General features: G+C 41.4%; 1 protein-coding gene and 2 pseudogenes across 1 annotated transcript; 1 reads left to right on the top strand and 2 right to left on the bottom strand.

The window, feature by feature from the left end:
• Window positions 1-226: 226 nt before the first annotated feature.
• Window positions 227-889, bottom strand: LOC106800423 (olfactory receptor 11H6-like; annotated as a pseudogene).
• A 5,291-nt stretch (window positions 890-6,180) lies between these two features.
• On the top strand, window positions 6,181-6,268 carry LOC147917504 (small nucleolar RNA U3; annotated as a pseudogene).
• Window positions 6,269-11,689: 5,421 nt separating this feature from the next.
• LOC101387431 (toll-like receptor 11) lies at window positions 11,690-19,697 on the bottom strand. Its single transcript, XM_004421323.3, has one exon. The coding sequence runs from the start codon at window positions 19,597-19,599 to the stop codon at window positions 16,828-16,830; it is 2,772 nt and encodes a 923-aa protein (XP_004421380.3). The 5' UTR covers window positions 19,600-19,697; the 3' UTR covers window positions 11,690-16,827.
• Window positions 19,698-20,745: the final 1,048 nt, after the last annotated feature.

A 20,745-nucleotide genomic window follows, 5' to 3' on the forward strand; every position in this document is an offset into this window, starting at 1 on the left:
ATATCACTATATGTCCTACACATTTGTGGACTCTAGTTCTTCAGAGGCTGTCTTTGACCAATTCTTATAATCCTAAACAGTTTTCTCAGGGCCGCCTTCACCTCCTTATTCTGGAGGCTGTAGATCAAGGGGTTGAAAAGTGGAGTCATCACAGAATAAAATAAAGTTACAATTTTCTGAAACATCAAGGGGTTGAAAAGTGGAGTCATCACAGAATAAAATAAAGTTACAATTTTCTGAAACCCTGCTGGATTGCCTGCTGTTGGGCTCACATACATCACCATGATGGAGCCAAAGAACAGGGACACCACGGCCAGATGGGAGCCACATGTGGAGAAAGCCTTGCGCCGGCCTTCTGCTGAGGGGACCCTCAACACAGCTCTGATCACCAGGGTGTAGGAGCTGGTAATGAAGAGGAAAGTGGAGAAAATTATTACTGAGTTAAAGATGGCACAGATGATCTCAGTGGCAGGAGCTGGCAGACAGGACAACTTCATAAGGGGTCCTGGGTCACATAAAAAGTGATCAATAGTATTGGGGCCACAAAAAGGAAGCTGGGAGATGAGATAAACTGGGAGGACAAAAGAGGAGAAGCCACACACCCAGCAGCCGGCTCCCATTCTGATGCAGCATTGAACTGTCATGACAGTGGGGTAGTGCAGTGGTCTGCAGATAGCAAGGTACCTGTCAAAGGCCATGGTACACAAGAAGAAGGCCTCAGTGGTGCCCATGGAGAAGAAGAAGTAAAACTGGAGGAAGCAGCCAGAGAAGGAGATGGTTCTGGTCTCAGATAGAAAATTGGCTAGCATATTGGGGACAGTAGAAGTGACATACCAGATCTCCAGGAATGAAAAATTGGCTAGCAGGATGTACATGGGTGTGTGGAGATGGTGGTCCCACCACACTGTACAGATAATGCACAGGTTTCCAGTTAGCGTCAGGACATAGATTACAGAGAAGAGTGAGAAGAGGAGGATCTGAATCTCCCAGGTACAAGGGAATCCAAGAAGAATGAATTCACTCACAGGGTCAGAGTGATTATTCCCTCCTGGGCTTTTCATTTTTTTCCTCCTAAAACTGAAATAATAAGACATTACCATGTTATAGATGACTATACAGCAGTTTTCTTATTAAGTTGTTCTCTGAATTTCTTTACAATTCAATTAGAAGCATAGTTTCAGATTACTTAAAGATTTTCGGCATTATCACTAAACGGTGCCTCCATTTACTCAGTTGCTCAGGCCGCAAATTATGGCCACACCTTACCACTCCTCCCAATATGCTACACCCAAACCATCAACAAATCCTCTAGGCCTCGTGTTCCAAATACTCAGAATCTGAACAATTTTAGCATTCCCATCAGCTTTCCCCCTGGTCGATGCTACCAGGAAATTCTCACTTAAACTACTATAGAAGCCTCTTAAATTGCCTGTTTCCGTTTTATATGTTAGAGACTATTACCCACATAGTAGCTAGACTGCATTTAAAAAAAATCTAATAGTGTTATCCATTTGCTCTCAATCTTTTAAACACACTTAAAGTAAACCCCAAATTCCTTACCACACTTATATGGCCAATGAGGCCTTCCTCCATGCCCTCATTTCCTACCACTCTTCCCTCTACTCATGCCACTCCAGCCGTGCTGGTACAGTTGTCACCCCTTATCCGTGATTTCACTTTTATAGTTTCAATTACCTGCAGAGAACCACAACCTGAAAATATTAAATGGAAAATTCCAGAAATAAACAACTCATAAGTTTTAAATTGCATGCTGTTCTGAATAGCATGAGGAAATCTCTCCCTGTCCTGCTCTGTCCCGCCTGGGACATGAATCTTCCCTTTGTCCAGCAAATCCTTGCTGTATATGGCACCTGCATTTTAGTCACTTAGTAGCCCTCTCAGTTATCAGATTGACTGTTGGGGTATCGCAGTGTGCGTGTTCAGGAAACCCTTATTTTACTTAATAATGGCCCCAAAGTGCAAGAGGAGGGATGCTGGCAATTTGGATATGCTAACGAGAAGTCATAAGTACTTCCTTTAAGTGAAGGGGTGAAAGTTTTCGACGTAATAAGGAAAGAAAAAAATTGTATGACAAGGTTGCTAAGATCTACAGTAACTTTTATTATAGTATATTGTTAATAACTGTTTGATTTTATTACTAGTTGTTGTTAATCTCTTACTGTGACTAATTTATAAATTAAACTTTGTCATAGGTAAATATGTGTAGAAAATAACAGTATATACCGTGTTCGGTACTATCCATGGATTCAGCCATCCACCAGGGGTCTTGGAACGTAGCCCCCCAGGATAAGGGGGGACACTATACTGGATTATACCAAGTGTGGCCCATATCAAGGCCTGGAATGTCCCTCTCTGTCTCTTGCCAATATTCACATGCCTTAATTTGCTACTTCGTTCAGATTTCTGGTAAAAATCAGAGACTCAGAAAGGCCTTCCCTAATTTAGCTCATCTTTGAACTCTGTTTTCCAATCCTGCTTCAGTTTTTTTCAAAGCACATGTCACTGCCTGGTATTGTATTATAAACTTAGTATTTTCTGTCTCAACCACCTGAATACAAGAGGAGGACATTATTTTCCTCACTGATGTAATCCCAGAATCTAGGACAGTATCTAGTGTATTATAGGTGCTCTTTGAATATTTGTTGCTTCAATCAATGGACTTGCCCTAATAGTGACCAATTAGCAAACAATTGCCTGTAGTCAGGGACAAAAGTGAAAAAACTGCAAAGACTTGAATCTCCAGTTTGCTAAAAACAAAGGCAAGACAACAAGGACTTGATTTGTTATGGGGATACACTCTCTGTCCAAGTGAATGGGAGGATCTCCACGACAGGAGCCTCCTCAAGACACCCCCATTGAAGCTGCCTCTCTCTTTCAATCACTTCTTCTTTCCTTATGTCCCCTTCATCCACTCGACTTTGTGCTCTGTGCTTCTTGTAGTTGTTAAATTCTAATCATGCTTGAACGGTGTGTGTGTGTGTGCGTGTGGGTGTGGACACACACTGCTTTTTGCTGTCTTCTCTCTCAGTCTGTTCTGTATCGAATTGTCCATATCCTTAAATGATTTTATTGAATGGCTTTTGTAATCTTGTCCTCCTGTTTTTAAACAGATAAGTGAACTGTCTTAGATTTCTCCCTTTTAAAGAAAATGTGTTTATAGTCTGTAACTGACATTTTTTCCTATGTGGTAGCCAATGTGCTTTAATAGAAAAATGTTCTTCTCTTACTGCCTGGTATTTTCTTCTGCTCCATATTCAGGTCAGGAAATCTGGTATATGTGACTTGAATAAGAAATAAGCTATAGAATAAACATTTCATTCCACAATTTGTTCTGGCCCATGTGGTTGTGTGGTTCAGCTAACATCTCAGTTTAAGTAAAACATTGCTATTTTTATTAAATATATTACTTACATATTTATAAGTAAAACACATGTAACTTCACATTTATTTAGACCAATTCTGATGCTGGAGACTATGTTATAAAGTTGAGAATCTAACCAATTTCCATTACAGGAAAGCCGTTCTAATTTACATTTTTTTATGGAGAAAATACAACACAGGGTTAGAGGAGTAGAAATGAAGTAAAAAAGACATTACAGGGAAATCTGAGCTGCACCTTACCTGAAGCTGTTGTGTGAGAATTACGGAATCCGGTGGAGGGCAGAGGTCCAAATTTAGGTTTCTCTCTCCTGGAGTATGCAGTCAGCCTCAGCTCCTTCTCTCATTCCAGCAGGAGAAAGTGTGCAACAAAGCCAAATGCCATGGAACTCACCTCCAAATTTATCAGGTCTCTAAAAGGGGATGAGTGTTGGAATGTAATATTCTCAAGTACAGCCGTTATTTGAAGCCCACACAATGGCCATATTGCTTAAACAGCTTGAAGGTTGGTCACATGCAGTTGGAAAGGGCGCTGTGGTCTTTCCTGATTTGAGAAGGACCTGTTAACATTCCTGTCTCTAAAGGAGAGTATGTAGCAAACACGTTCTGAGCCGTGGCTATCCTGTCCTCTACAGCCCATCTTGGGTGTGGTGATTCAGAGCACTCTGTGTGTGTCCTCAGGCCTTACCACTGAGCTGCAGTCCCCTGTATACTTTTTAATAAATGTGCCAAGGTTTGTTTCTGACCCTCCTGGGTTGCCCAGTTTTTCCCAGTGGCCTCATCTCGGGATAACAATAAGAAAGTTTCGGCCAGATCTCAGAAAGTATTTTTTTAACTGAGGTCTAAATTGATCCAACCTCTAGGGGAAAAGGGAAAGATGTTGAAGCCTGGGTCAAAGCTGAAGAATAAGTTAGACTTGAGCCTTGGATCAGAATATTACATACAGGCATACCTCAGAGATATTGTGGGTTCAGTTCCAGACCACTGCAATAAAGCGAATGTTGCAATAAAGTAAGCCACACAAATTTTTGGTTTCCCAGTGCATGAAAAGTTATGTTTACACTATACTGTGGTCTATTAAGCATGCAATAGCAGTATGTCTAAAAAAACGCACATACCTTAATTAAAAATATTTTTTTGCTAAAATAATGCTAACCATCATCTGATACATCAGCGAGTGGCAGTCTTTTTGGTGGTGAGGGTCTTACCTCGATATTGATGGCTGCTGACTCATCAGGGTGGTGGTTACTGAAGGTTGGGGTGGCTGGGGCAATTTCTTAAAATAAGGCAATGATGTTTTCTGCATCTATTGATTCTTCCTTTTATAAATGATGTCTCTGTAGCATACAACGTTGTTTGATAACATTTTGTCCACAATGTAAATTCTTTCAAAATTGGAGTCAATCCTCTTAAAACCTGCTGCTGCTTTATCAACTAAGCTCATGCAAAATTCCAAATCCTTTGTTTTCATTTCAATAATCTTCACAGTATCTTCACCAGGAGTGGATTCTATCTCAAGAAACCACTTCCTTTGCTCATCCGTAGAAAGCAACTCCTCATCCATTAAAATTTTATCATGAAATTGCAGCAATTCAGTTACATCTTCAGGCTCCACTTCTAATTCTAGTTCTCTTGCTATTTATACCACATTGGCACTTACTTCCTCCAATGAAGTCTTGAACCTGTCAAAGTCATCCATGTAGGTTGGAATCAACTTCTTCCAAACTCCTGTTAATGTTAACATTTTGGCCTCTTCCCGTGAATCACTAATGTTTTTGACGGCATCTAGAATGGTGAATCCTTTCCAGAAGGTTTTTGATTTACTTTGCCCAGATCCATCAGAGGAGTCACTATCTATGGCAGCTATAGCCTTACGGAACGCATTTCTTAAATATTGAGATTGAAAGTTGAAATTACTTCTTGGTCCATGGACTGCAGAATGGATGTTGTGCTAGCAGGCATGAAAACAACATTAATCTCCTTGTCCATCTCCATCAGAGTTCTTGCGTGACCAGGTGCATTGTCAATGAGCAGTGATATTTTGAAAGGAATCTTTTTTTCTGAGCAGTAGCTCTCAACAGTGGGCTTAAAATATTTAGTAAATCATGTTGTAAACTGATGTGCTGTCATCCAGGCTTTGCTCTTTCATTTATAGAGCACAGGCAGAGTAGATTTAGCATAATTCTTAAGGACTCTAGGATTTTTGAAATGGTAAATAACCATTGGCTTCAACTTAAAGTTACCAGCTGCATTAGCTCCTAACAAGTTAGTCAGCCTGTCCTTTAAAGCTTTGAAGCCAGGCATTGACGTCTCCTCTCTAGCTATGAAAGTTCTAGATGGCATCTTCTTCCAATATAAGGCCTGCCTGTGTAACCAGAATCATCTGTATATATTTTATAGTAATGCAGCTATATTTTCCCACAAAAGATATGACACTGGATTTAGGAATGAAAATGTAAGAGCAAAGGGTTCAATGAAGCCAAATGATATAAAGATAGAGATTAGTAAGTGCAAAGAGTTTACAAAACACTTCTAAGGCTTACTCCATCTGTCCCCGTCTTTCCACAGTTCTACACATATAGCAGTCCCAAGTATGCTGTGGTAATGTTGGGACTTTGGTTCAGTACAACTCTTCCATTAGTACTTGATGTAAACTGTTGTCCCACTTGTTTTGTGAACCTGTCCTTTCAATCTTGGTTCAACCAGAAAAAAGTAAGTTAAACATTTAAATCAATGTCATGATTGACACAACTAATAATGTGACTTTAGAGTGTATAAATAAAGATTATACTTTCAGGGATCATTTCTATAGTTCGTTACTAGAGTGTATAAATGGAGGCAACGATCTAATCCTGTTTGATTCTACAGTGATCAGATATAGAACTCTTCATAAATTCTAGATTTCGTAATTTAAGAAGTGCATGAGCAAACTGCAGTGAATTTGGAGGAAAGCAACTAAAGTGGCTTAGAAGTATGGAAAATGAGTAACAGTGGACAGAGCTCAGATGTTTAAATTGGGGAACAAAAGACTCTGTTGGAACCAAGGAATGGTGATCACTTAACAGAGCAATTCAATTTGTCCCATTTAATCCTCAAAGTATAGAATTAAAAACAATAGTTAAAAGTTATAGGGAGACACATTGTAATTCACTATGGAGAATAACTTTCTAACAGAAAAACGTATCCAGTGATGGGACAACGCTGCTTCAGAAGACTACTTTCTATCACGGATTTTGTCCGATAAAGGCTGGGAAAGTGGTAGAGGGGATTTAAGCATCAGCATCAAATTTCTTTCTGAAATCCCATGATATGCATCTAAGATGTGTCAAGAAAGAAAACCTATCCAGGTAATCTCAATGACATAAAAAAGTGCAATGGAAAATATTAAGGCTAATAAGAACTTGAGGTTTTCATTAACACTGAAAAAAATGAATAGTATTTTCCAAGGTTCATTAGTTGGCAGCAAACAAAGGGGAAATAAAAAAGGAATTGTTGACTGCGGCTTGGTCAACAAAGTCCCAGAATTATATCATGGGAATACAAATAGTCCAACTCCATTAATTGAAGAAATTGGAATTTTTTTCTGAAAAAATGTGTATGGAAATCTCTCACTCTCTGAGCCAAATTTTGAGTGGCTGTTTAGTTTGGCCAAAGAGGGCTCTGCAAGGATTGTGTAGGGGTTTCAGGGGATTTGGGGGGTGAACAAGGAAAAAGATATGACCATGAGGTCACAGTGGCACACACAACTTTTATTTGGGGACACTGCTTTGACAGATTTCTATGTGGGGGAAATCCTTCACAGCATGAGACCTTCCAGAGGCTGTAGGCATGGGGGCCACTACACGGAAAGGGAGGAGGGCTGGAGAACTCCTAGGAGAAAGAGGGGGATCAGAGAGAAGGCTTACATATCTAGGTATTGTCAGCCTGTGGCAGAGCTCTGAAGGGCACAGTAACTTGGGGCCATTATCATATATGGTTAACAGAATTTATCTTATCTATGGCTAGCAGATATTAGGCACAGTTTCCTGGGGTATGCAAAGCAGAATGGTTAAAAATCTGCTCATTTGGACTATGTATAAAACAATTCAGTATGTAAAAATTTTGACACCTGTGGGCTTTTTTTTTATTGTGGTAACATTGGTATATAACATTATGTAAATTTCAGGTGTACATCGTTATATTTTGATTTTGATGTAGATTACATCATGTTCACCACCCAAAGACTAATTACAATCCATTCACCATACACATGTGCCTAATCACCTCTTTTGCCCTCCTCCCTCCCCCCTTCCCCTCAGGTAACTACCAATTCAGTCTCTGTTTCTATATGATTGTTTTTATCTTTATCTTCTACTTATCAGTGAGATCATACAGTATTTGACTTTCTCCCTCTGACTTATTTCACTTAGCATAATACCCTCGAGGTCCATCCATGTTGTCACAAACATCTGGATTTCATTATTTCTTATGGCTGAGTAGTATTCCATTGTGTATGTATACCACATCTTCTTTATCCATTCATCCCTTGACGGGCACCAACGTTGCTTCCAAGTCTTGGAAATCGTGAATGATGCTGCAGTGAACATAGGGGTGCGTGTTCTTTATGCATTCGTGTTTTCATGTTCTTTGAATAAATACCCAACAGTAGAATAGTTGGATCATATGGTAGTTCAATTCTTAATTTTTTTGAGGAATCTTCATACTATTTTCCATAGTGGCTGCACCAGTTTGCACTCCCATCAGCAGTATATGAGAGTTCTCTTTTCTCCATATCCTCTCCGAAACTTGTTATTTCCTGTCATGTTAATTATAACTATTCTGAGGGGAGTGAGATATCTCATTGTAGTTTTTTTTTTTTTTTTTTTTTGTGAGGAAGATCAGCCCTGAGCTAACATCCATGCTAATCCTCCTCTTTTTGCTGAGGAAGACCGGCCCTGAGCCAACGTCCATTGCTAATCCTCCTCCTTTTTTTTTTCCCGGAAGCCCCAGTAGATAGTTGTACGTCACAGTTGCACCTCCTTCTAGTTGCTGTATGTGGGATGCAACCTCAGCATGGCCGGAGAAGGGGTACGTCGGTGCGTGCCCAGGATCCAAACCTGGGCTGCCAGTAGCAGAGCACGCGCACTTAATCGCTAAGCCACGGGGCCGGCCCTCATTGTAGATTTGATTTGCATTTTCCTGATAATTAATGTTGTTGAACATCTTTTCATGTGACTGTTGGCCAGCTGTATACCTTCTTTGGAGAAATGTCTGTTCATGTCTTGCCCATTTTTTAATTGGGTTGTTAGTTTTTTTGTTGTGGAGATGTATGAGTTCTTTAAATATTTTGGAGATTAACTCCTTATCAGATATACAGTTTGCAAATATCTTGTCCCAATTTTTAGGCTGTCTTTTCATTTTGTTGATGGTTTCCTTTGCTGTGCAGAAGCTTTTCAGTTTGATGTAGTCCCATTGGTTTATTTTTTCTATTGTTTCCCTTGCCCAGTCAGACATGGTACTTGAAAATATGATGCTAAGACCTATGTTGACGAGAGTACTGTCTATGTTTTCTACTATAAGTTTTATGGTTTCAGGTCTTACATTAAAATCTTTAATCCATTTTGAGTTAATTTTGTGTATGTTGTAAGATAATGGTCTACTTTCATCCTTTTGCATGTGGCTGTCCAGTTTTCCCAACATCGTTTATTGAAGAGACTTTCCTTTCTTCATTGCATGTTCTTGGCTCCTTGCATGTTCTTGGCTCCCTTGTCACAAATTAGTTGTCCATAAACATGTGGGTTTATTTCTGGCCTCTTGATTCTGTTTCATTTTCTGTTTTTGTGCCAGTACAATGCTGTTTTGGTTACTATAGCTTTATAGCATATTTTGAAATTGGGGAGTGTGATATCTCCAGCTTTGTTCTTTTTTTCAGGATTTCTTTGGCTATTCAGGGTCTTTTGTTGTTCCACATAAATTTTAGGATTCTTTGTTCTATTTCTGTGAAAAATTTTGGAACTTTGATAGGGACTGCATTGAATCTGTAGATTGCTTCAGGAAGTGTGGACATTTAAACTATGTCAAGTCTTCCAATCTAAGAACATAGAATATCTTTACATTTCTTTGTGTCTTCTTCAATTTCTTTCAGCAATGTTTTATAGTTTTCAGTGTACAGATCTTTCACCTCTTTGGTTAAGTTTATTCCTAGATATTTTATTATTTTTGTTGCAATTGTAAAGGGGATTGTGTTCTTAATTTCTCTTTCTGCTATATCGTTGTTAGTGTATAGAAATTCAACTGATTTTTGTATGTTGATTTTGTATCTTGCAACTTTACCATATTCATTTATTATTTCTAAAAGTTTTCTGGTGGATTCTTTAGGGTTTTCTATATATAAAATCATGTCATCTGCAAATAGTGACAGTTTCACTTCATTTCCAATTTGGATCCCTTTTATTTCTTTTTCTTACCTGATTGCCCTGGCTAGGACTTCCTATACTATGTTAAATAGGAGTGGTGAAAGTGGGGATCCTTGTCTGATTCCTGTTCTTAGAGGGATAGCTTTCAGTTTTTCTCCATTGAGAATGATACTAGCTGCAGGTTTGTCATATATGGCCTTTATTATGTTGAGGTACTTTCTTTCTATACCCATTTTATTGAGAGGTTTTATCTTAAATTGATGCTGTATCTTGTCAAATGCTTTCTCTGCATTTATTGAGATGATCATGTGACTTTTATTCTTCATTTTGTTAATGTGGTATATCATGTTGATTGATTTATGGATGTCAAACTATCCCTACATCCCTGGAATAAATCCCACTTGATCATGGTGTATGATCTTTTTACTGTATTGTTGTATTCAATTTGCCAGTATTTTGTTGAGGATTTTTGCATCAATGTTCATCAGTGATATTAGCCTGCAATTTTCTTTTTTTTGTGTTGTCCTTGCTTTATTTTGGTTTCAGGGTAGTGTTTGCTTCGTAGAATGACTTAGGAAGCTTGTCCACCTCTTCAACTTTTTGGAAGAGTTTGAGAAGGATAGGTATTAAGTCTCCTTTAAATGTTTGGTAGAATTCACTAAGGTAGCCATCTGGTCCTGGACTTCTATTTTTTGTGAGGTTTTTGATTACTGTTTCGATCTCCTTACTGGTGATTTGTCTATTCAAATTTTCTATTTCTTCTTGATTCAATTTTGGAAGGTTGTATAATTTTAAGAACTCATCCATTTCTTCTAGATTTTCCAATTTGTTGGTGTATAGCTTTTTATAGTATTCTCTTATAATCTTTTGTATTTCTGAGGTGTCCATTATAATTTCTCCTCTTTCATTTTTGACTTTATTTATTTGAGGCTTCTCTGTTTTTTCTTGGTGGGTCTAGCTAAAGGTTTGTCAATTTTGTTTATCTTTTCAAACACCAGCTCTTGGTTTCATTGATTTTTCTCTAATGTTTTTTTTTGTCTCTATTTCATTTATTTCAGCTCTGATTTTTATTATTTCCTTCCTTCTACTGATTTGGGGTTTTGTTTGTTCATCTTTTTCCAGTCTCTTTAGGTGCCCTGTTAGATTGTTTATTTGAGATTTTTCTTGTTTACTGAGATAGGCCTGTTTTGCTATAAACTTCCCTCTTAGAACCACTTTTGCCGTGTCCCATAAATTTTGGTATATGTTTTTTTTATTTTCAGTGGTCTCTAGGTATTTTTTGATTTCTTCATTGACCTAATCGTTATTCAGTAGCATTTTGTTTAATCTCCACATATTTGTGGCTTTTCTAAATTTTTTCGTGTAGTTGATGTCAAGTTTCATACCCTTGTGGTCAGAAAAGATGCTTGATATTATTTCAATCTTCTTTAATTTATTGAGACTTGTTTTGTTGCCTAGTATGTGACCTATCCTAGAGAATGTTCCATGTGCATTTGAAAAGAATGTGTATTCTGTAGTTTTTGGGTGGAATGTTCTGTATATATCTACTAAGTCCATCTGGTCTAGTGTGTGTCATTTAAGGCAAATGTTTCCTTATTATCTTCTATTTGAATGATCTATCAATTGGTATAAGTGGAATGGTAAAGTCCCCTACTATTATTGTGTCACTGTCTATTTCTTCTTTTTTTTTTTTGTGAGGAAGATCAGCCCTGAGCTAACATCTACTGCCAATCCTCCTCCCTATTTCTTTTTCTCTTTTTCTCCCCAAAGCCCCAGTAGATAGTTGTATGTCATAGTTATACATCCTTCTAGTTGCTGTATGTGGGACGCAGCCTCTGCATGGCCAGACAAGCGGTACATCGGCGCACGCCCGGGATCCGAACCCGGGCCCCCAGTAGTGGAGCGTGCGCACTTAACCACTAAGCCACGGGGCTAGCCTTGTGTATTTCTCCTTTTATGTCTGTTAATAATTGTTTTATATATTTACGTGCTCCTATGTTGGGTGCAGAGATATTTACAAGTGTTGTATCCTCTTATTGGATTGTTCTTTTGATCATCATGTAGTGCCCTTGTCTCTTGTTACAATTTTTGTTTTAAAGTCCACTTTGTCTGAGGTAAGTTTTGCTACCCCAGCTTTCATTGTATTGCCATTTGCATGGAGTATCTTTTTATATCCCTTCACTTTCAGTTTGTGAGCGTCTTTAGGTCTGAAATGTGTCTCTTGTATGCAGCATATGTATGGGTCCTGTTTTTTCACCCAATCAGCCACCCTATCCCTTTTGATTGGAGCCTTTAGTCCCTTGACATTTAAAGTAGCTATTGATAAGTATGTACTTATTGCCATTTTGTTACTCTTTTCCTGGGTGTTTTAGTAGTTTTTCCCTGTTCCTTTTTTGTTCTGTTGCTCTCTTCCCTTGTGGTTTAATGGCTTTCATTAGTATTATCTTTGGGTTCCTTTCTCTTAATTTTTTTTGTATTTATTATAGGTTTCAGGTTTGTGATTACCATGAGGTTCATATATACTAATCTATGTATATAGCAATCTATATTAAGTTGATGGCCTCTTTAGTTTGACCTCTTTCTAAAAGCTCTACTCTTTTACTCCCCTCCTCCTACATTTTATGTTTTTTTTTTTTAGACTTTATTTATTTATTTTTTTTGTGAGGAGGATCAGCCCTGAGCTAACATCCATGCTAATCCTCCTCTTTTTGCTGAGGAAGACCGGCTCTGCGCTAACATCTATTGCCAATCCTCCTCCTTTTTTTCCCCCAAATCCCCAGTAGATATGTCATAGTTGCACATCCTTCTAGTTGCTGTATGTGGGACGCGGCCTCAGCATGGCCGGAGAAGTGGTGGGTCAGTGTGCCCCCGGGATCCGAGCCCGGGCCACCAGTAGCGGAGGCACGCACTTAACCGCTAAGCCACGGGGCCGGCCCCATTTTATGTTTTGATATCATACCAAACCTCTTTTCTTGTGTTTGTGTATCCGTTACCCTCTTATAATGCAAATAGATAATTTTAGTAGTTTTGTCTTTTGACTTTTATATTATCTTCATAGGTGGTTGATCTACTACCTTTACTATAGGTTTGCCTTTACCAGTGATTTTATTGCTTTTTTTGATATTTTTCTTATTCCTATTTGTGGTCTTCTCTTTCCCACTTAAATAAGTCCCTTTAGCATTTCTTGCAAGACTGGTTTCTTGGTGATAAACTCCTTTAATTTTTGCTTGTCTGGGAAACTATCTCTCCTTTCATTCTGAATGATAACCTTGCTGGGTAGAATATTCTTAGCTCTAGGTTTTTTCCTTTCAGTACTTTAAATATATCATGCCACTTTCTTATAGCCTGTAAAGTTTCTGCTGAGAAGTCAGCTGATAGCCTTATGGGATTTCCTTTGTATGTAACTTGTTGCCTTTCTCTTGTGGCTTTTAAGATTCTCTCTTTGTCTTTAATTATGGACATTTTAATTATGATGTGTCTTGGTGTGGGCCTCTTTGGAGGTATCATTTTTGATGCTCTCTGTTCTTCCTGTACCTGGATGTCTGTTTCTTTCCTTAGGTTAGGGAAGTTTTCAGCTATTATTTCTTCAAATAGATGCTCTTCCCCTTTGTCTCTCTCTTCTCCTTCTGGGACACCTATGACACGGATGTTAGTGCACTTGATGTTGTCCCAGAGGTCCCTTAGACTGTCTTTGTTCTTTTTAATTCTTTTTTCTTTCAGCTATTCAGCTTGGGTGATTTCCTCTAGTCTTTTGTCTAGCTCACTGATCCATTCTTCTGTATCCTCTACTCTGCTATTGAGGCCCTCTAGTGAATTTTTCTTTTCCAGTATTGTATTTTTCACTTCTGATTTTTTCTTTTTTATATTTTCCAGTTCTTTGTTGATGTTCTTACTGAGTTCATCCATTCTTCTCCCAAGATCAGTGAGCATCCTTATGACTGTTTTTTTGAACTCTTTGTCAGGTAGATTGTTTATTTCTATTTCATTTAGTTCTTTTTCTGAGGTTTTGTCCTGTCCCTTACTTGGAATGTATTCCTTTGTGTCCTCATTTTGCCTCTTTCTCTGTGCTTATATCAATGTATTAGGTAGGTCAGCTATGTCTTCCCTTCTCGGAGAGGTGGCCTTATGTAAGATATGCCTTATGAGACACAGCAATGTGCTTCCCTCTTGTCACCAGTTCCAAATGCTCCAGTAGTGACCCCTGTATGGGCTACATGTGTCCTTCTGTTATGGCAGGGTTGCTCTTCTGCAGGTGCCCAGGGAGGCTAGGCTGTCCCCCTGGCTGGCTGGTTGTAATTCTCAGCTGAGTGTGGCTGCTATGGACACTTCAGTCACTTTATCAGGTTTGGGGAGCCCCAGCATGGTTGGCTGCAAGCTCTAATAGCACATACCTGTTTCAGTTTTTCTGTTAAGTGAGTAGGCCCCCAGCGTGGCTGGTTGCTAGGCTCAGGGACTTACAATTGCTGGAGGCCTCCAGCCTACAAGGCTGTTGTCAGCTCTCTCAGGATTTCAGCTGAGTGGGGCTGGCCCCAGGCATGGGAGCACCCAATTGTTTCAGGCTTTGGAAGGTGGGGCCAATCCCCTATGTGGCTGTTTGAGAAGCACAAGTCTTCTTTAGCTGACGAGTACTACCACCCACAGGGCCACACACACCATCAACAGAGTTCTGCACCGTATGCATGCCCCGACCCACTGAAACAGAGCCAGTCACCCTGCAGCAGGGGGCCCACACTCTCCAACAATGCCCCAAACACTCTACCTGCTCTTCACGCAAACCCTGCCCTGCAGAGGCAGACCCACTCACCTGGCTACAGAGGATCCAGGCACCCACTTATGTGGGCTCACAAGTTACCTGAGAGTTTGCTGTTGGGGATGGGCCAGTCCCTAGAGCGGGCTGCCTGCCCTGGCTGAGCTGGATTAAAATGGTGCTCTAGTGGGTGAGGCAGACTCTGGGCTAATAGGCCAGGGAAAGAACTCCAATGGCGTCTGCCAGTGTCTGTGTCAACATGACTGTACTAGGTCACAATATGGTTGCTGTTAATGTCTCAGTCCCCGGGGAGGTCTCACCTCTCACCAAGATGCACCCAGAGCCTATCAGGTGAGTTTCTTCATCAAAGGACTGTGCACTTTTCTTTCTGGTGATTTTAGGTTGCTTTCGTAATGGGTGAATTTGTGCATGGGCCTTTGAAGAAAAGGCTTTTTTTCCCTAATGTCCGATAGCTTTTCTGAGGATATTCCCTGTTGTTTTTAGTGGGCAGAAAAGCCAGATATTATCACATTCATTTCAGTTGTGCTGAGTCCAAAAGCTGCTTGTAATGGTAATGGTTCCCCGCTCAGATGCACCACTCCTCCAGCGAAGGCTTCATACCTTAGGATTGCTCCTCGCTGGCCATGAAGTGCCGTGGCTCACGAAGGTGGCTTTTTTTCTCTCCAGAAAGGAATTTCTGCCTCTTTCACCTCAGTCAGCACTGTTCCTTGTTGTGGGTTTTTTTTTTAATCCAGTTTTCAGTTCTCCCTCAGGGGTAATTGTTCCAAGAATAGTTGGAAATTTGTTGTCTTCATGGGAGGAGGTGAGTTCAAAGTCTGGCTATGCTGCCATCTTGATATTCTCTTCACCTGTGGGCTTTTGGGCTAACAGGATTCAGCCTGCTGTGAAGGAGAAAACAACCTAGGGGCCAATATACAGAAGCTATCTTTCATTCATTTATGTGGCAGATGGTCTTTGAAATAGATAGTTTGTGATGGCTTTTTACTCTGTTTTCTGTGTTTATCCAGATTTCAGCATTCATTCTTTCTCTAAAGCTCCCGTTATGGCACCATAAAGCAGAGAATTACTTAATCTGGTCTACACTATAGGTGTTTAGTTTTGAAAGAGAATTTATGTTATTTTTATTGTTTTGAAAGTAATACATGCTTATTTTAGAAAAAATGAATAATATAGAAAAATACAACAAGAAGTTTAAATCATCCACAATTCCATTTCTAGGTCCATTTCTCATTTACCTTTCTAGTCTTCTCTCTCTATATATTTCATATATTGGATACATATGTGATTTTTTCAAAATTGGAATCAGTACATGCAGTTTGTCAATATTTTTGTTTAATATTATAACATGAGTCTTTTCCCATAGCACTAAATTTTCCCTGAAGTATGATTCTTAATGGGTGCATGATATTCCATTTTTATCAATGGACCTTAACTATATTTCTTTTTGGGAGCACTTATAATTTTATGCAAATTTTACAGGAATCTGTGATTTTTATTTCTTTAGAAAAAAATTCTTGGAAATAGATCGTGTGTTTGTGTATTTTTAGGATGTTTGCCAGAAGTTTGCCGATTTTAACTTTGTAGCAAGGTAAGTTGTCATTGGTTAGAGGTACCTGGAAGACAGTAGAGCACAGAGCATACAGTACTGGATTGTCCTGGATTGACCCAAACTTTATGATACACTAGCTGTGCCAGGGTGGTAAAGCACTTAACCTTTATGTGCTTAGGTCTCCATGTGTAATACAGGATCAAAACTATAGTTCTCACCCATGTAATACTGTTATTGTGAGAGCCTCCAGAGTTAGGGAAGCTTTTTGAATTTTTGGACCTTCGTCAATTGCAAACATGGTTTCAATCTAGCTTCAGAGCACTGACAAATAGCTCACTGATTCTTGTCCCATTCCACTAGAATAAAGTAGATTTTTAACCAAACAAATAACTATGTTGCTTTCATCAAGCAGAATGAATTCATTATGAAAAATGCAAATGTCATTCCAGAACACATTTCTGTGTATTCCTTGTGTTGAGGGGACTAGCAGGTATCAGAAAAAGGTATTCATTCAAAAATATCTTGTTTCCAAGTGCTTTCTCATATATTATCCCATTGGGATTTGTTTTCTTCGTCTATCATTTTTAGTGTGGAAAGTGGGTTTGAACTAAGCATTGCCTACAGACTGCCTTCTTGAGCCTGGCCTCTAGTGATGGGATGGCATCCAGGCCCCTGCTGGGAGTTATTCTTGCATGTCTGAATCTCTCCTACAACCCTTAATCCTCTCTCTCTTGCCCAGCTTTCCTTAGCCTTTTCCGGAGTTGCTCACAGAAGGCATCCCACTCAACCCTCTCTAGGGACACATCAAAGTAGTCCTCTTTCTGCAGCCACCGGGCAAGGCGGTGGTAGCTGTGCAGCTGCCGCCGATCAATAGGTTCCAGAAACAGCAACAGGAGGCGAGCAATCCCAGGCTTGGCCACCAAGTGGTAGGTGGCGAGCCTTAACTCCAGATTGCACCAGTGACTTCCCAGGGCCTGGCGGCTGAGCACACAGAGGGTGGCTCTGCTGCTCTCCATGCTGGCAACCATAGCATCCATCCTGTCCTGCCCAACCCCAAAGTCCCTCTCAGGCAGGCATAGCCTCAAACCCTCGCCAGCTGGAAGAGGCTTCTCCAGGGCGGGAACGAGTTTTTCCAGCACCCAGGCTTGGTCCTGCTCACAATAGGATATAAAGACATCATAGTGGAATTGTCTTCTGGGCCGCCGCCCACAAAACTTCCACCACCAGGCATGAAATAGGGTCCGGAGGTGGTGAAGCCAGGGCCATTTAGGACAGCCAAGCAATGCAAGGAAGGTCAGCAGGAGCACCAGAGTGAAGCTGGTTAGAAAGCTCTGAAATTCAGCATCATGTGAGCAGTGACCAGAAAGGAAGGAGAGCAATGGCGTCTGGGAGTAGTCAGAGGCATTGGCCCTGCAGATGGATTTCTCCAGTCCATACACAAAGGTGTTCGGGGCCCGTGTTGCCCAAGGCCCCACCCAAGAGCTTTCACACTGGCAAGTGAAGGTGATATCTGAGAAATAAACATATTGAGGCATCTGGGGGATTAGTTCCTGGAGGCTGCTGTCCAGCCCCAGAGCCCATTCAGAGTTGAGCAGCAGCAGCTGAAGGAGGCCTAAGTCCCTGAAGCTGGAGGCGGAGAGGTTCCCAAGGTTCAGGTTGCTCAGAGCCAGCACCTGTAACTGAGGCAGCTCCTTCAGTAGCTTCTCCAGCTTCACTGAGCTTGGCTGAGAGAGGAAATCCAAGTCACCCAGCTCCAGCACTCGCAGCCTGGGCATCCCAAATAGATGCAGATCTTCTGTACCCTCGTGGTCAGACCAGAAGTGCAAGTGCTCCAGCAGAGGGAGCTGTGGGAAGAATCTCTGGGATTGACAGTCAGTGAAAATGTAGGGGCTGCAGCCTCGCAGAGTGAGGTGACGTAGGGAAGGGAAATGGACTGTGTTGTTGTCCGAATGCAGCAACATATTGGAAGTTTGCAAGGTAAGGTTCTCCAAGAACAAGAAGGGTTCTCCACTGGGGACCCCAAACTGAATGTAAACATTTGCCTGTACCTCCAAGCTGAGCAGTGCTGGAGGCCAGGGAGGATAGATTTCCAGCATCTCAAGAGAACCTAGCTGCAGATGGCTCAGCTTGTGGGGACCCTGGAGCTGTTTGCCTGAAATATGCTCCAAATGGGTGCCCAGGAGGTTCAGTGAGGTGAGAACAGGAAGAGAGGAGAGCCAGCCTGGCTTCAGCACCTTAATTTGGTTCCAACTCAGGTCTAGAGTCTTCAGCCACCTCAGTCCCTCCAGGCTCTCGCTGGATAAGTTGGAGATGTTGTTACCACTTAGCCAGAGCTCCTGGAGTTGAGGAAGAGAGGAGAAAGCCCTATAGGGCAGAACACTGAGCTCATTGTGGGACAGATCTAGCACTCTCAGATTTGAGCTGACCAGCCCTCCCGGGAGCACCAGGGTCGGGCCCAGCTTGTTCATTGACAGATTGAGCCTCTGAAGCTGGGGCAGGGCACGCAGGAACCTGGAAGGAAGTGACTGGAGGCCATTGGCATGAAGACTGAGGAGTTCCAGGGAGTGGCAGCTTAGGAGATACTCATCCTCTAGGTTCTGGATTTGGTTCCTCCCCAGATCAAGCGCACGAAGCTCAAAGTAGCGTGACACATTCCCAGGCAGTTTTTCTGCACCTGTCGCCACAAGGGAGAGGGAGTCCAAGTGAAGCAATCCTGAGCCTAGAAGATCTAAGGCACTTAGTGGGGTGCCATCCAATGTCAGGGAACGGAGCTGGAGGCCATGCAGAGCTCTGCTACCCACCTGGCTCAGCTGCAGGTTGACAGACAGGTCCAGTACCTCCAGGAAGGAGGTCCATGGGCTGGGTCTGGTTGTAGGAGAGGAACCAGGGACAAGGTTTGGGAAAAGCACTTGCAGTTCCTGCAGATCTGTCAGACAGCTGTGCCTCAGGGTTAGACAACGAAGGCTAATGGGCAACTGGATGTTCTGGCTATAATTCAGGCAGTAGCCATGGAAGGAAAGGGTGTTGAGAAATCTGAGGGGCTCCAGGGCATCTGGAGGGAGGAATAGACTCAGGCAACAGGGAGCATGATGCTCAAAGGAAAGGTGCCGCAGCTGGTCCAGTCCTTGAAACGTCCTAGACGTAATCCTGATGGTGCCCAGCTGCAGCCTCAGAAGCTGTAGTGTGGGGAAGTGTCCAAAGGCATCAGCTGGCAGGAAAGGAACTGTGCCCTGGAGGCATAGTGCCTCTATACCCTGGGGCACTGCTGTTAGGGTCTGAGCCAGGTCTTTGACATTGGAGCATGATGCAAAAAGGTGCAGTCCTGGGGCCAAGGAACAGAATGGGATGTAGTAGGAGATGTTTGGCAATAGGGAGCTGTCTCCTATGGTGCAATCAGGAGCAGTCCATGCCCAGATCATCCAGCTGAGGCTCATCAAGCCCAGGAATAAGAGACAGAGAAGAGTGAAGGAGAGCAGAGGTCTTGCCATCCTGGGCGCTGCTTCTAGGAAAATAGGGGAAAGAAGAAGAACATCAGATCCTACAAAAGCCGATAATCCCAGGCCTGGGCCTGCTGAGGCATACAATACACAATACGTTCTGGGGCATGTTTGAGAAACAGTTCTGTGATGGCAATATAAAGGAGACATTTGACTCAAGTTATGTACCCTCAGATGTGCCTCCTTGCAGACAGAAAGCCAGTAGCGACAGAAACAGAGAGAGACCAGCAAGAAGAGCCTGCAGCTGACAAGAGATCTGGGGATGATTAGCTCTAGTTTCTAAGTTATTTGGAGGGGAGCACTCACCTATGAATGGGCTACTTTCCAGATAAGCCAGCAAATTTACCTACCTTATTTTGGAGTAGATTGGAGGAGAAAAAAATGGTAATGAAACAAACATAAGAATACCTGAACATACACTCTTATTTGATCCTTAGCTTTCTGATATATGGGGACCCAATATTATTATCCTTATTTTACTCATGGGGCAGTTGAATGTCAAAGAAATTAAGTGACTTCCTGACGTCACAGAAGTAAAAGTGGCAGAGTTGTGACTACCGTCCAGGTTTTCTGCCTCCAAGTTTGGTGATCTTTCCAATGCGGAAGTCCTCAGACAGCACTAAGAAAACATTTCAAGTGAATTCTACTGTTGAGTTTAAGTTAAGTTTACAAAAAGAGCTTCAAAAGTTAATTGAGGTAAAATATAAAGAAAGTAGAGAAAGTGAGCAAGAGAATGAAGAAGTTGAAATAGCTGTTAAAGGAAAAATGAAGTCTTGATACTTTTGTGTTCAGAACATGGGTTCTATTGACACTTTCTCACTGCTTAATTATTCCTTTCCCAGAGGAAGTCCTCCAATTCCCCATTATGAAATGAGAAGAAATCATATGACCTCCATCTGGGTCCATGAAGAGATAGAAAGAGGCAGAAGAGCAGACTGATGCTCTGGGAGAGAAAGATGCCAGTTAACCACAGTGAACGGCATCACCCACCTGACAGGGTTTGGGCTTATTCAGTAACACATGCCTTTGGCAGAGGAGAATTTGGTATTAAAAGATATGAACTTTTTTGTCTTCTCCCTGAATTTGCCATGAGGATAACATGCCTGGGTGATCACATAAAGCTGGCTCTGGAAGCAC

The sequence above is a fragment of the Ceratotherium simum genome, chromosome 3, assembly GCF_057802395.1.
Source record: "Ceratotherium simum simum isolate JZ-2026a chromosome 3, ASM5780239v1, whole genome shotgun sequence".
In the NCBI taxonomy this organism is placed as follows: Eukaryota; Metazoa; Chordata; class Mammalia; order Perissodactyla; family Rhinocerotidae; genus Ceratotherium; species Ceratotherium simum.

Coding starts and splice junctions, on each gene's coding strand:
- LOC101387431 (XM_004421323.3), bottom strand. CDS start 19,599: ATGGCAAGACCTCTGCTCTCCTTCACTCTTCTCTGTCTCTTATTCCTG.